Here is a 13,132-nt window from a genome sequence, read left to right as displayed (position 1 = left end):
ATGCAAACCGTATCACAGACCTTCTCTTCCATATATATATATATATATATATATATATATATTATATATATATATATATATAGATAGGGGGTTCTCCCCCTGCTCGCTTTGCTTGTCAACCCCCCCGGCCTGTGCTATGCACCAGCCACTTCGCGTGTCTGCCGCTTGCGTTGTGAAGAGGGGGACTGAACCCCTCCTCAAGAAGACGCGGTCGCTCCTCCCAAACCCCCTCTTACACGGTGATACAATGAGAAACTAATCCAGTTTTTTTTTTTTTTTTTTTTTTTACCTCCTCTTTGATCGATCAGCTGCTGCCGTGTGATCACAATCTCGTGCAGCACTTCAAACATTTAAAAGCCTTTACAGTAGCTGTCCTACTCGGTCTTTTATTTCCGGCCCCAGGTGTGGTTAAATTTCTTGGCACAAAGTCTCGTCTCCCATGATGCGATGTTCCTGATATTTTTTAGTTTATAATTTAAAAACAGAATAAGAACCTGAATATCTAAGAACATCATATTAAAGTTTGATAAATTCTGAAAAGAATGACACCAAACATATATATGCACGTTTTAAAATAAGCGCGATTTAAAGCATGACAAAAAACGTGACATAAAATCGTTGCACTTTTAGGCTTAGGATTTTATTTATATATATATATATATATATAAAATATAAGAGAGAGTGAGAGTAGATAGATATAACCTCCCTTGTCGAGAGGTTTACTTACCTTGGCAGTGACATTCATGTCTCTGATGACTCTTCCTGTGAAGTCAGTAGACGGATTGGGAGAGCATAGGGGGTCGTTGGAAAGGGGTGTGTGCCTCTCCCAATATCTCTGCAAAAGATCGAAGGTCCGAGTCTTTAGAGTCCTGGTGCCCCCTGTTTGTGAGACATGGACGCTATCCAGTGACCTGAGATGAAGACTGGACTCCTTTGGTACTATCTCTCTTCAAAGAATATTTGGGTACTGCTGGTTTGACTTTGTGGCACAATTCCCAGAGGGTGATCCGGCTCACAGGATCCTCATTGTTGAGGACCCGAGTGGCAGAACCAGGCCAAGGGGACACCCACGTAACACATGGCTGCGGCAGGTAGAGGGTCATTTCTGGACCACGTGTCTTCCAACCAGGATCCCAAGCTGTTTCGTCGTGTGGTGGGTGCAGCAACTCGCTGTACCAGTGCATGCTCCCCAATCTGATGTGTACTGCATGTTTGTGTGTTATGTACATCTGTGTATGTGTGTCTGTATGTATAAATAATTTATTTTCCTTTTTTTTTCCCCCCTAATTAATAAAGACCTAGATAGAATAGCACGCTCTCTCAAAGTCATGCATGAGGTGCGAATTGAGCCATTCACTTTTCCCTTATATTAGTGTCTTTCTGTGATGGACTGCATTCCATTGCACTTTTTAATCACTGAAATACAATGCAGTTGCTTTGTCGTTTTATTTTTCTAATTGGAGTACAGGCAGGTTAAGTGACCCGTGCAGATTGCACAGTCCATGGCAAAGAACAAACCAGTGGCCTTTTATTTAGCCAGTAGGCCTCTCTGTCCACAGAAGCAATACAGACGTTGTGCTGTCCCAATTAAAAATATGGAATTAAGATGGAGAATTAATTTGGAAGGGCGGAGTTAAAAATCTTAACTGCACATTTTAAACCAACAGTCCCCTCTAGTGGACAAAAATATGCACTGTATATTTATAAGACATCCACTCTTGGTGCTTTCAGGACGTATTGTGTGGATTCACCTCATTTTTAAACAAGGAGTACATCTCAACAAGGTGGTTTTATTTAAGGAATTTATGGATCTTGTGATTATTTCAACACCATTATTTTGTAACAGGGCAGCACGGTGTTTGAGTGCTTCTACATCCTGGGTCCAGTGTCTTGGCTTTTCCAATCGGGTTTGCGTTTTCATCTCCCTGTGTCTTTGTGGGTCCAGAGACTTGCACATTGGGTTGGTGATTCCAGATTAGCCCTGTGGGATTACACATTAGCAGACCTTGAAATAAATTTGAAAATAAACACAGAGTGGGGTTCTCTGCCTGTTCAAGCATCTATAAAGATTTACTTGAGACGCCTATAAGAAAAAGTGAAAAATAAATCCATGAAATCTATGTTTTCAAACCTGTTTGTGTAATTCTGTGCTTTCCTGTTTCAGGTTAAGAAAGTGGAACTTGACGAGCTGAACAAGGACCTGAGACAGTGCAACCTGCAGCAGTTCATCCAGCAGACTGGCTCCACCGTGACAGTGTTGTACCCTCGCAGTGAACATGAAGATCTTCTCCAAAGAATAGCTGAGCATATGCCTGCTAATCACCGAAATGGGGGTACGATGCCTTAAAATTTGAAGTGTGCCTATTGTATTAATTCAGCCTGTGAATTCGAGTTACATCAGCATCCACTTTAATGGGCTGCATGAGTGCAAATAAACAAGAGAGGTTGGGAGCATGAGCCAATAGCGTGTCACCGCACCCACCACATGACGAACCACCCGGACTGGGACCCGAGAGCAGCGGGTGACACCTCAGCACCACACTGGAACAGCGAGAGGTTTTTAACACTGCCTGGAGTGCTGGTCCTGCCACCAACCCCCAGGTTTTCCCTGTAAATTGGAGGAGCTGCTTGCAGCTTAATGTCCTACCCAAGATGAAACATCCATCCATCCATCCATCCTCTTCCGCTTATCCGAGGTCGGGTCGCGGGGGCAGCAGCTTAAGCAGAGATGCCCAGACTTCCCTCTCCCTGGCCACTTCTTCTAGCTCTTCCGGGAGAATCTCGAGGCGTTCCCAGGCCAGCCGGGAGACATAGTCCCTCCAGCGTGTCCTGGGTCTTCCCCAGGGCCTCTTCCCGGTTAGACGTGCCCGGAACACCTCACCAGGGAGGATTCCAGGAGGCATCCTGATCAGATGCCCGAGCCACCTCATCTGACTCCTCTCGATGCGGAGGAGCAGCGGCTCTACTCTGAGCCCCTCTCGGATGACTGAGCTTCTCACCCTATCTTTAAGAGAGAGCCCAGACACCCTGCGGAGGAAACTCATTTCAGCCGCTTGTATTCGCGATCTCGTTCTTTCAGTCACTACACATAGCTCATGACCATAGGTGAGGGTAGGAACATAGATCGACTGGTAAATTGAGAGCTTTGCCTTGCGGCTCAGCTCCTTTTTCACCACGACAGACCGATGCAGAGCCCGCATCACTGCGGACACCACACCGATCCGCCTGTCGATCTCACGCTCCATTCTTTCCTCACTCGTGAACAAGACCCCGAGATACTTGAACTCCTCCACTTGGGGCAAGATCTCGCCACCAACCCTGAGAGGGCACTCCACCCTTTTCCGGCTGAGGACCATGGTCTCGGATTTGGAGGTGCTGATTCCCATCCCAGCCGCTTCACACTCAGCTGCGAACTGATCCAGAGAGAGCTGAAGATCACGGCCTGATGAAGCAAACAGGACAACATCATCTGCAAAAAGGATGAAACAATTGCAGGTTAAGGGGCTTCCTTCCTCAAGGGCCCAACAGAGTAGAGTCACTTCTGGGATTTGAACTTGCAACCTTCCGATTGCTGGCGCAGATCTCTAGCCCCAAATAAACAAGAATTTGAAGCCGAAGCACGACATGTGCTGAGGGTGGGCTGAGCAAGACCCTTGAAAATTAAAATGTTCATTTTTCTTCTCCCCTTCATTCCAGTTTGTTTCTTAAAACAAACTTTAGGACCTTTTTAATGTATTACAGAACAAGACTATATTTTATGTAATTGGAGTGCAGGCATCTTAAGACGCTCATTCAAGGTTACAAAATGAGCCGTGCTTGGGATTGATCAGGCAACCTGCTGTTGAGTTCTCCAAAACCTGGGCCACCATCACTGTCTCTGAATTATCTGTCGTAAAATATCATTTAAATAATGTCTTAACATTAATATTTTATACATTTAAGTAACATGCAGTGTAAATGTTTACATTGTCCAAAGGAGCTGAAATTAAAATTAATTCAGCTTACCACTGCCAGTCTTTGCTTTCATATCACACGCAAACCTTTTTATCTTTTAATCTCAATTTATATATTTATATATATATATATATATATATATATATATATATAATATGGTTGAAAATAGCTTTACTGTCAAATAATGCAAAGAGTACGCGACACGTGTTTCGCCCTAATTCTGGGCTTATCAGGTGTACACACTCACTGCACCCCCATCTCGGGGAATCGAACCTTTGACGTCAGCGCGAGAGGCGAAGCCTCTAACGTTGTGCCACGGCGTGTGGTTCATTCATTTGACAGCATGTAGATCGGGGTAATTACATTTATGGCATTCGTAGTCTGAATCACAATCTGATTGTGTGGGTGGTTACTTACCAGGTAAGGCTTGTGGTTGGTCAGCAAGTCGGCTAACACCCACCATAGTGCCCTCTTTCAGTTGCGAGAAGCAGATCATAGAATGGTTGAAAATAGTTTTACTGTCAAATAATGCAAAGAGTACGCGATACGTGTTTCGCCCGACTTGCAGATCAACCACATGCGTTGCCTGGTAGGTAACCACCCATACAATTAGATCGTGTTTTAGACTATGAATGCTATGAATATATATATATATATATAATATTGTGGTATAAGGCGCTATATTGTGCCCGACCCGGCACAGAAGTGTAAAAATACAACAAAGACTATTTTTCTTCACCTGTGGAGCACATCTTCCCCGTGAACCCCACAGGCACAACACAGTCCAAACAAGCACAAGTATCACAACCCTTTCCTCCTGGCACCACCACTCCTCCTGTCTAGTTTTGTCCTCCACCTCCTGATTCTGGCTCCTGAGTGGTGGTTGCTGGCCCTTTTTATAGCCCACCCGGAAGTACTCCAGGTGCTTGATCACTTACCTCTGATTGCACTTCTGGGCGCGGCTGCAGAGTCGTCCACATCGGCTCAGGGACCCATGCAGCACCCACTGGCGGCCACCCCAGATCCCAACAGAGCTGTGAAGAACTCTATCTCCCATGGAGCCCTGCGGGAAACTGAGGCACCATCATCAGCCAGGGAGGCTGCCACCAAGCGTCCTGGGGGAGATACTGAGGAGCCCATGGTTGCTCCTCCAGAACATATGTAGAAGGGGCATCGCGGCTGGGCATGGGACCCGGCTGCCTGCCACAGTATATATATATTATAAAAGAAAACCACGCCTGCGGTCCTCTCACCTCTCATTGGTGTGAATGCTTTGCTTTTCTCAGACACAGTTCCTGCACTCTCAGCTCTTATAAATTTTAATGTTTTCTTCACTTTAAGCTCCCAATAAAAGAAGACCTATTATGTCCAAATCTTATTGAAGAATTTTATCCTGAAGGGTTATCAACAGAAGAAATGAGTACACGGGCAATCCTAGCACCGAGAAACTATGAAGTCAAGCAAATTAACGTGAAAACTGTTGATCGGTTACACCAGAAATTGGTTAAATGCGTATCAGTAGACTCTGCTGAAGCAGTTGGTGGTGATGGTGCGGAAGATGAAAACAACTTACAATATCACGAAGAATATCTACAACCGTTAACACCGTCAGGTCTACCACCACACGAGTTACTGTAGAAAGAAGGATGTATCGTAATGTTATTGCGTAATTTATGTCTGAGTGATGGGCTATGCAGTAGGACAAGATTAGTTGTATTCAAAATTGGGCAAACAATTCTGACATGTCAAATTTTAACAGGCGACAAGAAAGATAATGTAGTCCATCTTCACTAATGACATCAGACACCAAAGGAGATCTTGACATGCCATTCGTATTAAAACGTTTACAGTTTCCCATTAGAATAGCTTTTGCTATGACAATTAACAAATCACAGAGACAAACATTCGAAAAAGTCGGTTTATTTATTAGAGAGAAAGAAACGAAATTCACTCACGGGCAGTTATACATTGCGTTGTCACGATGTAAGTCCAAACACGGAAACAAAATTCAATGCGATATTGATGAAAAGTTAATTCAAATAATAGTTTTCACTAAAGTTTAAAAAGTATTTGCGTGTTAATTTCAAAGCCAAAAAAAACAAAAACGTGTAACACAACGAGTACTTCTAACGCAACATGAAACATAATTTTCTTTCAAATTATTACATTTTACTATTTTTTGCTATAGTTAATTACTCACTGTAATGTAAAATAGTTAGGTCTATTATGCATATGTAACAATTCCCATGAAAATAACAAACTGTTTAAATTGTACATCCGCTTCCCCATACGCAAGCGTCAGAACCGCATAGTGGCTAGCGCATAGTGCCCACACAGGGGTTGGTGAGCGAAGTGAGGAGGGGGCAGAGCCCCCTAATATATATATTGAGATAGATATAGATATATAAAATAGAGAGAAAGAGATAGATAGATATCCATCCTGCCTTTTAGATTCATTGTCTTCATGGGAGTCGCAGTGGCAACATGCCCTGTGGACCCAACATCTCCCCATTAGTTTGTTCCTTGTCATCATAGGACATTCAAAGGTTGGCTATAGGATACCCATGATGTTTTGAAAGAGCGGCCTGCCCTGGGATCTCCTTCCACCTATCTAAGATCATTTTTCAGGACAATAATTATTAATAGTTTGTTTCTTGAATAAAATCAGGAACCACTGAAGTATAGAATTAACAAGCCAAGTCTTTTCTGTCCACAGGCTCGTCGTCTCCCAATCTGGACTCTCCACCACGACCCACAGCAAAACAGTTCCTTGGAAACCCACGCAACCTCCAGAACCCACTTGTGTCCAGCCTGAATCCAGAGGGTGTGTATGTTTGACCGGCCTTCAGGACCCGAGGGTTATTGGGCACAAAACAGCTTCTGCATGGTGGATTTGCCTTTTTGGGGGTTTCTCTTTTGCTTCTTCTTCTTCTTCTTCCTCTTCTTGGGGGCACTGGACTTTTCATCTTTTTTCCCCAGATGTACTTTTCATCATGTCCTGAGGAAGACGACCTTTGGTGCATGTTAAACCTGCCCGTAGCCACCATGGTCAAATGTAAATGGAGAGTCAAACATTAAATGGACATCTCTTTACTTACCATCATTACGACACAGGAGGACAAACAATAATATATATATATATATATATATATATATATATATATATATATATATATATATATATATATATATATATATATGTATGTCCCCTATTTGGGGAGCAGCCTGTGCTAGCCGAAATGTGCATTCATGATTTACTTTTTTTCACCCATGAAAATTGTTCACTTGATTACTGACAAGAGTAGCACCATATTTAGTGCTACTGGCTCAAAGCTTTATAGACCCCGGTGTGAATCCTGGCACAGCCACTGCCCGTGTAGAAGTGGCAAGTTCTCCATGTGCCCATGTGGGTTTGCTCCAGGTGTAATGGTTTTCCTCTCCCACCCCAAAGTCATTGATCAGCTGGCAGAATAGCTCAATATCGGGGTCTGCTCGATTGCACCCTGTGATGGAAGGCCATCCTGGTCCTGTCCCGTATTGAACTGAGCCGGCGGGTTCCCAAAATGAAGGAATGAACAAACATCAGAAAAATGCAGATGAGAACATGCCACTCAGCCAAACAGAGCGGGCCAGTCCTATTCACTTCATTCTTCCAAAATAACGGTACTTATGTACTAAACGGACGGCTAGTACCCTTTTCTATTATCGTGATGCAAATTGGATTTTCGTTTTTAACATTAGGCACCCACTATGCTCCACCCCCACTAACTTTAAGGTTAGTATTTGTGGTTGGGGTAGGTCAGTCTACTAATTTAAACTCCAAAAATTAAGCAACCTGGGCGCCTCCCCCACGGAGCCCAACACTAGAATGGGTAGGAACTGCCGTCTGTTTAGTACCAAAATAACATCGTTGAGTTTTGAAAGTCCCTAAAGAAGTGACTTAAATAGATGATTATTGCCAGTTCCATAGTTTAAACCAGGGATCTCAAACTCCAGTCCTGGAGGGCCACCGTGGCTGCAGGTTTTCATTCTAACCCTGTTCTTAATGAGTGACCTGTTTTTGCTGTTAATTAACTTCTTTTGAACTAATTTTAATTGACTTGCTTTTGAAAACTCCAACCCAATAATTCCTTAATTAGCAGCCAAACAATAATGAGATACAAAATGAACCAAAACAGGACCAGCGAACAGTACCTGAAAATAAAAAGGGTGGCGATCTCAGGAATGTCAGTCTTCTCAGGTCCCCAAAACATTTGACCAGAGCTCTTAGATAAGAGAAAATCAACGATTTCAGAAATGTCTGGTACTTCACAATGAGAGCAGCAACAAGCCATGGAATTAAAGAACGAGTTTAATGAACGATAAGAATCGGCGCCTCATTGAGCAACTGGTTGGAGTGAAACTGGTTGGAGTTTGAAGCTCTGACTTAGTTGGCCTTCTCACTTCACATTTCATTTCTGTATAAGAAAATAAAATGAAGCAACTCAGAGGAACGGTGAAGAAATTCCGGGGAACAAATCCTTATAAAAAACAAGTCAATTAAAATGAATTCAAAAGTATGTAAGTAAGTAGCAGACATTTCTGAAATTGTTGATTTTCTCTTATCTAAGAGCTGTGGTCAAATGTTTTGGGGACCCGAGAAGACCGCCACCCTTTTTATTTGCAGGTATTGTTTGCTGGTCCTGTTTTGGTTCATTTTATATCTCATTATTGTTTGGCTGCTAATTAAGGAATTATTGGGTCGGAGTTTTCAAAAGCAAGTCAATTAAAATTAGTTCAAAAGAAGTTAATTAGCAGCAAAAACAGGCCACTAATTAAGAACAGGGTTAGAATGAAAACCTGTAGCCACTGTGGCCCTCCAGGACCGGAGTTTCAGATACCTGGTCTCGAAAGGTCTGCAGCACCAGTGGAGGATCTCTCAAGAATCCATGTTGATTTGTTAGGAACAACGCAGTGAAAGGTGTGAGACAAGGTTGTACAATTCCATGTGTGCTATTTGTTTTTATCCATTATTATGATTCATCCGGACGTCAGATGCACGTTGTGGTCCATCTTTATCGAGTGCAGCATCACAGCGAGTCTGAGGCAGAGCTACAGATATCGATTGCCACCAGCACATTTTGTCTTCATACTAGGTCTTGTGGACTTTCTATTAATTTGCCTGATGGGCTTTAAAAGTGCTTAGAATCGCTTCACATGGCAGGAGGAGTGAGCCAGAGAAGCACAGAGCGTGCCTAAGCTCTCTCAGGAGTGTTTGTCCCGAGTCCTAAATGAGGCACATTACCCGCATTGTGAGGGAGCATCAGTTGCGGCACTACGACCATGAGGTGCGATTACCTGAGGGTGATCCAGCTCGTAGGACCCTCACCCTGAGTGGGGGTCACCCACGTAACACCTGGCTGCTGGTTATTTCCGGAGGGTTGCCAACCATGACCATGAGCTGTTTCGTCATGTGGTGGGTGTAGCAACATGCTGTACCAGTGCAGGCTCCCCGACTTGACGTGACTGTTATCTGATGTGAACATAAACTAAAGCTCCTGCGTGATTGTAGGCCTTGTGCTGCTGCCACGTGATTGGCTGATTAGATCATTGCATGCATACGCAGCTGTGCTGGTGATCCTGGTAATTTGCTCTGTGAGCGTATGTAAAGATGAACTGTGCTTTGGCTCCCTCCTTACCTGGATGGCTTGAGCCCATTATGCAGTTAGTTGGGGGTCACTTACCCCTGGCTATACACGTTAAATTGCTGCATTGAGTTGAATCTGTCCTAAAAGCAGTCCACGTATGCCGTTAGCTCCACTAATAAACTAGTTTCGTCCTCACAGGTGGCGCAGTGGTAGTGCTGCTGCATTGCAGTAAGGAGACTGTGGAAGATTGTGGGTTCGCTTCCCGGTTCCTCCCTGTGTGGATAGCGCTTTGAGTACTGAGAAAAGCGCTATATAAATGTAATGAATTATTATTATTATTAGTTTATAGTTAACTGTACACTCCTTCTCTAATTCTAACTGCAAGTGTGCACATTGCAAAGTGTCCTGTACGGCCATGACATAGGAATAGGGGGGATTCTATTCTCCCTCTTGCCTGAAGAAGGGGCCGGAGTTGCCTCGAAAGCTTGCAAATTGTAATCTTTTTAGTTAGCCAATTAAAAGTGGAATTTTGCTTGACTTTTCCCTCTACCCAAAAAATGCTGAATGTACACAAATACTCCCATAAAGTAATACACAGCCCTGCATGACTCCAACTGGCCCCAAAACCGAGCCTTTAGCTCCTCCATAAACCTTCAGGCATTTAACAAGTGTAAATGTTTGGGGGGGACCCTTAATAGCGTCTGTAGAGTGAATAGGGGAGCTGGAATAGCAATAATGACTTAAAAAAGAAGCGAGATTAGAGAGCATTCATGGATCATTTTGGAACGAGCGCTTCTCCTAGCTGGCATCAGGTTGATCAATCTACCACCTAGGACCCTATAGAGTCTTGAAATGTCCCACCTACCGACAAGCTACCTGCTCTGAGGGCTTCCGCTGTTTTGAATCGCTCGCCTCGGTGTTTGTCTCTGCTTCTTCTCTTTTCTCCTCCTGGTGTGCTCTAATGGTTAAGATGCATGCATAGTTGGACACCTGAAACACGAGGGTCACGCCAATTATTTTTATGTGTCTTGCAGTCCTGACCACAAGGGAGGCCACCTGGAGATAAAAACAAACTAAAAAAACAAAAAAAAAACAAAAACCCAAACCCGGCAAGTGGAGAAAACCGTTCACAGACCTGTGACTTGTAAATAATTTGTTTTATCCTCATTTAAATCATCGAATATATTTTGAGAAGATCATGCAAAACATTTAGTTCTGTAATTTATTTTGTGAAACTATTTTTTTTTTCTTTTTCTATAATGTTGTATGTGCATCAGTCTTCAAGTTTGCATAGTCTGTTATTTTAAATGTGATGTTGACTTTGTAACAAGCCCGGTGTGATGAGAGCGGAGCAGAGCAGAACCAAAAGCCTCAGCTGCCATCCTCGCAGTCGCAGCGTTTAAACGAGACACTCGTCCCAAATTCAGGTATACGTGTCTACAGGATGGACTTTTTATTTCGCTTGCTTTGTGATGCATTTCCTGTTACCTGAAATGTCAGTCTGCTTTTAGAATTGTCAGTTCTGTTAGATTCAAGATGAACCACTGTGCATTCCTTTTGTATTTTGACATTTGAAATGTATACTTTTATTATTTATGCCTCCAGACTCACCCATTTTCTAAAACAGTATTTATTAATAAACTGTAAGTAAACCCAACACGCAGGCCAAGTCTTCAGTTTCTTTCTTATCTGTTCATGAAATGGTTGCACAAAACAGTCTGGATTTTTTTTTTAATCAAACCTTAGATGAAGATTTATTTTAACATTCAATTTTATAAAACTATTATGCATTTACTGTAACACTTGCTGTGCTAACCAACTGAGACGGGTTACAATCTAAGCAATCAAACTAGACCTCAGCAATAATGTTTGCAGTGCACCATCTGTTGGAATGTATTTTGTAACACTAATCATAAACATTTGGAGTAATAAAATACATTGGTACAGATGTTTGTGATATGCCATCTATTGGGATGACAAGTGCAATGCATATGTCTCTGTTATGTCATTTGGTATGGGATCTGTAAAAACTGTGTTAATGTTTGTGATGCACCATCTGTTGGAATGACAAATAGCAACTGGATGGACACACAGGCACTTATCCCTTTTATTAAGTTGAACCATCTGTTATACCTTTCTAAGATGGGTTGAAATCTAAGTAATCAAAGTAGACCTCAGTGTTAATGTGTGCAGTGCATTATGCAATGCATATGTCTCTGTTATGTCATTTGGTATGGGATCTGTAAAAACTGTGTTAATGTTTGTGATGCACCATCAGTTGGAATGACAAATAGCAACTGGATGAACACACAGGCACGTATCCCTTTTATTAAGTTGAACCATCTGTTATACCTTTCTAAGATGGGTTGAAATCTAAGTAATCAAAGTAGACCTCAGTGTTAACATGTGTAGTGCACTATGCAATGCATATGTCTCTGTTTTATGCCATGTGGTATGGGATTCGTAAAAGCAGTGTTAATGTTTGCAGTGCACCATCTGTTGGAATGTATTTTGTAACACTAATCATAAACATTTGGAGTAATAAAATACATTGGTACAGATGTTTGTGATATGCCATCTATTGGGATAACAAGTGCAATGCATATGTCTCTGTTATGTCATTTGGTATGGGATCTGTAAAAACCATGTTAATGTTTGTGATGCACCATCTGTTGGAATGACAAATAGCAACTGGATGGACACACAGTCACACACACACTTATCCCTTTTATTGTTGAACCATCTGCGCTACCTTCTACCTTTCTGGGTTGAAATCTAAGTAATCAAAGTAGACCTCAGTGTTAATGTTTGCAGTGCACTATGCAATGCACACGTCTCTGTTATATGCCATATGGTATGGGATTTGTAAAAGCAGCGTTAATGTTTGTGATGCACCATCTGTTGGAATGATAAATGCAATGCATTTTATTACTGCAAACGCTTGTGATGTGCCATCTATTGGAATGCCAGAGACATAACAACCCAACGGACACACACACACACACTTACCTTTTTAAGGCGGGCTACCCATCTACTTAGACTAAGAGTTCTACATTGATTGTGTGGCCTCTGTTGGAATGACAAATGTAATGCATTTTATTCCTAAAAATGTTTTTGATGTGCCTTCTTCTGGATTGACAATGTCTCTGGTATATGCCATTTGGTATGGGATTGGTAAGCCACTCTGAAGGTTTGTGATTCTCAATCTGTTGGAATGACAGTGACATAGCAACCAGATGGACACACATACACAGACACTTATCCTTTTATTAAGGTAGACTAGCTATGGGTTGAAATCTAAATAATAAATGGAGACATCAGTATAAACATTTGCAGTGCACCATCTTTTGGAACATATTTTGTATATAGATGTAGCAATAAAATGCATTGCATTTGTCATTCCAACAGATGGCACATCACAATCTGTAGTAATAAAATGCATTACTACAAATATTTGTGATGTGCCATCTGTTGGAATGACAAATACAATGCATATGTCTGTTATATGCCATTTAGTATGAGATTTGTAAAAGTAGTTTTAATGTTTGTGA

At 42.2% G+C, this 13,132-nt stretch overlaps 1 protein-coding gene across 3 annotated transcripts in view; it reads left to right on the top strand.

Annotated features, from left to right (window-relative positions):
• Positions 1 to 11,238, top strand: part of rassf7a (Ras association domain family member 7a) — a 228,286-nt gene extending 217,048 nt beyond the window's left edge. For all 3 annotated transcript variants that reach the window (XM_051923619.1, XM_051923618.1, XM_028793509.2), the window contains 3 exons: positions 2,165 to 2,333; positions 6,671 to 6,778; positions 10,616 to 11,238. In XM_051923619.1, the coding sequence (XP_051779579.1) occupies positions 2,165 to 2,333; positions 6,671 to 6,778; positions 10,616 to 10,647 (309 nt within the window). In that variant the 3' untranslated portion in view covers positions 10,648 to 11,238. The remainder of the gene's footprint in view (positions 1 to 2,164; positions 2,334 to 6,670; positions 6,779 to 10,615) is intronic.
• The last annotated feature ends 1,894 nt before the right edge of the window (positions 11,239 to 13,132 follow it).

Source organism: Erpetoichthys calabaricus, chromosome 2, assembly GCF_900747795.2.
Source record: "Erpetoichthys calabaricus chromosome 2, fErpCal1.3, whole genome shotgun sequence".
NCBI lineage: Eukaryota > Metazoa > Chordata > Cladistia > Polypteriformes > Polypteridae > Erpetoichthys > Erpetoichthys calabaricus.
This window is presented reverse-complemented; position numbering and strand designations above follow the sequence as displayed.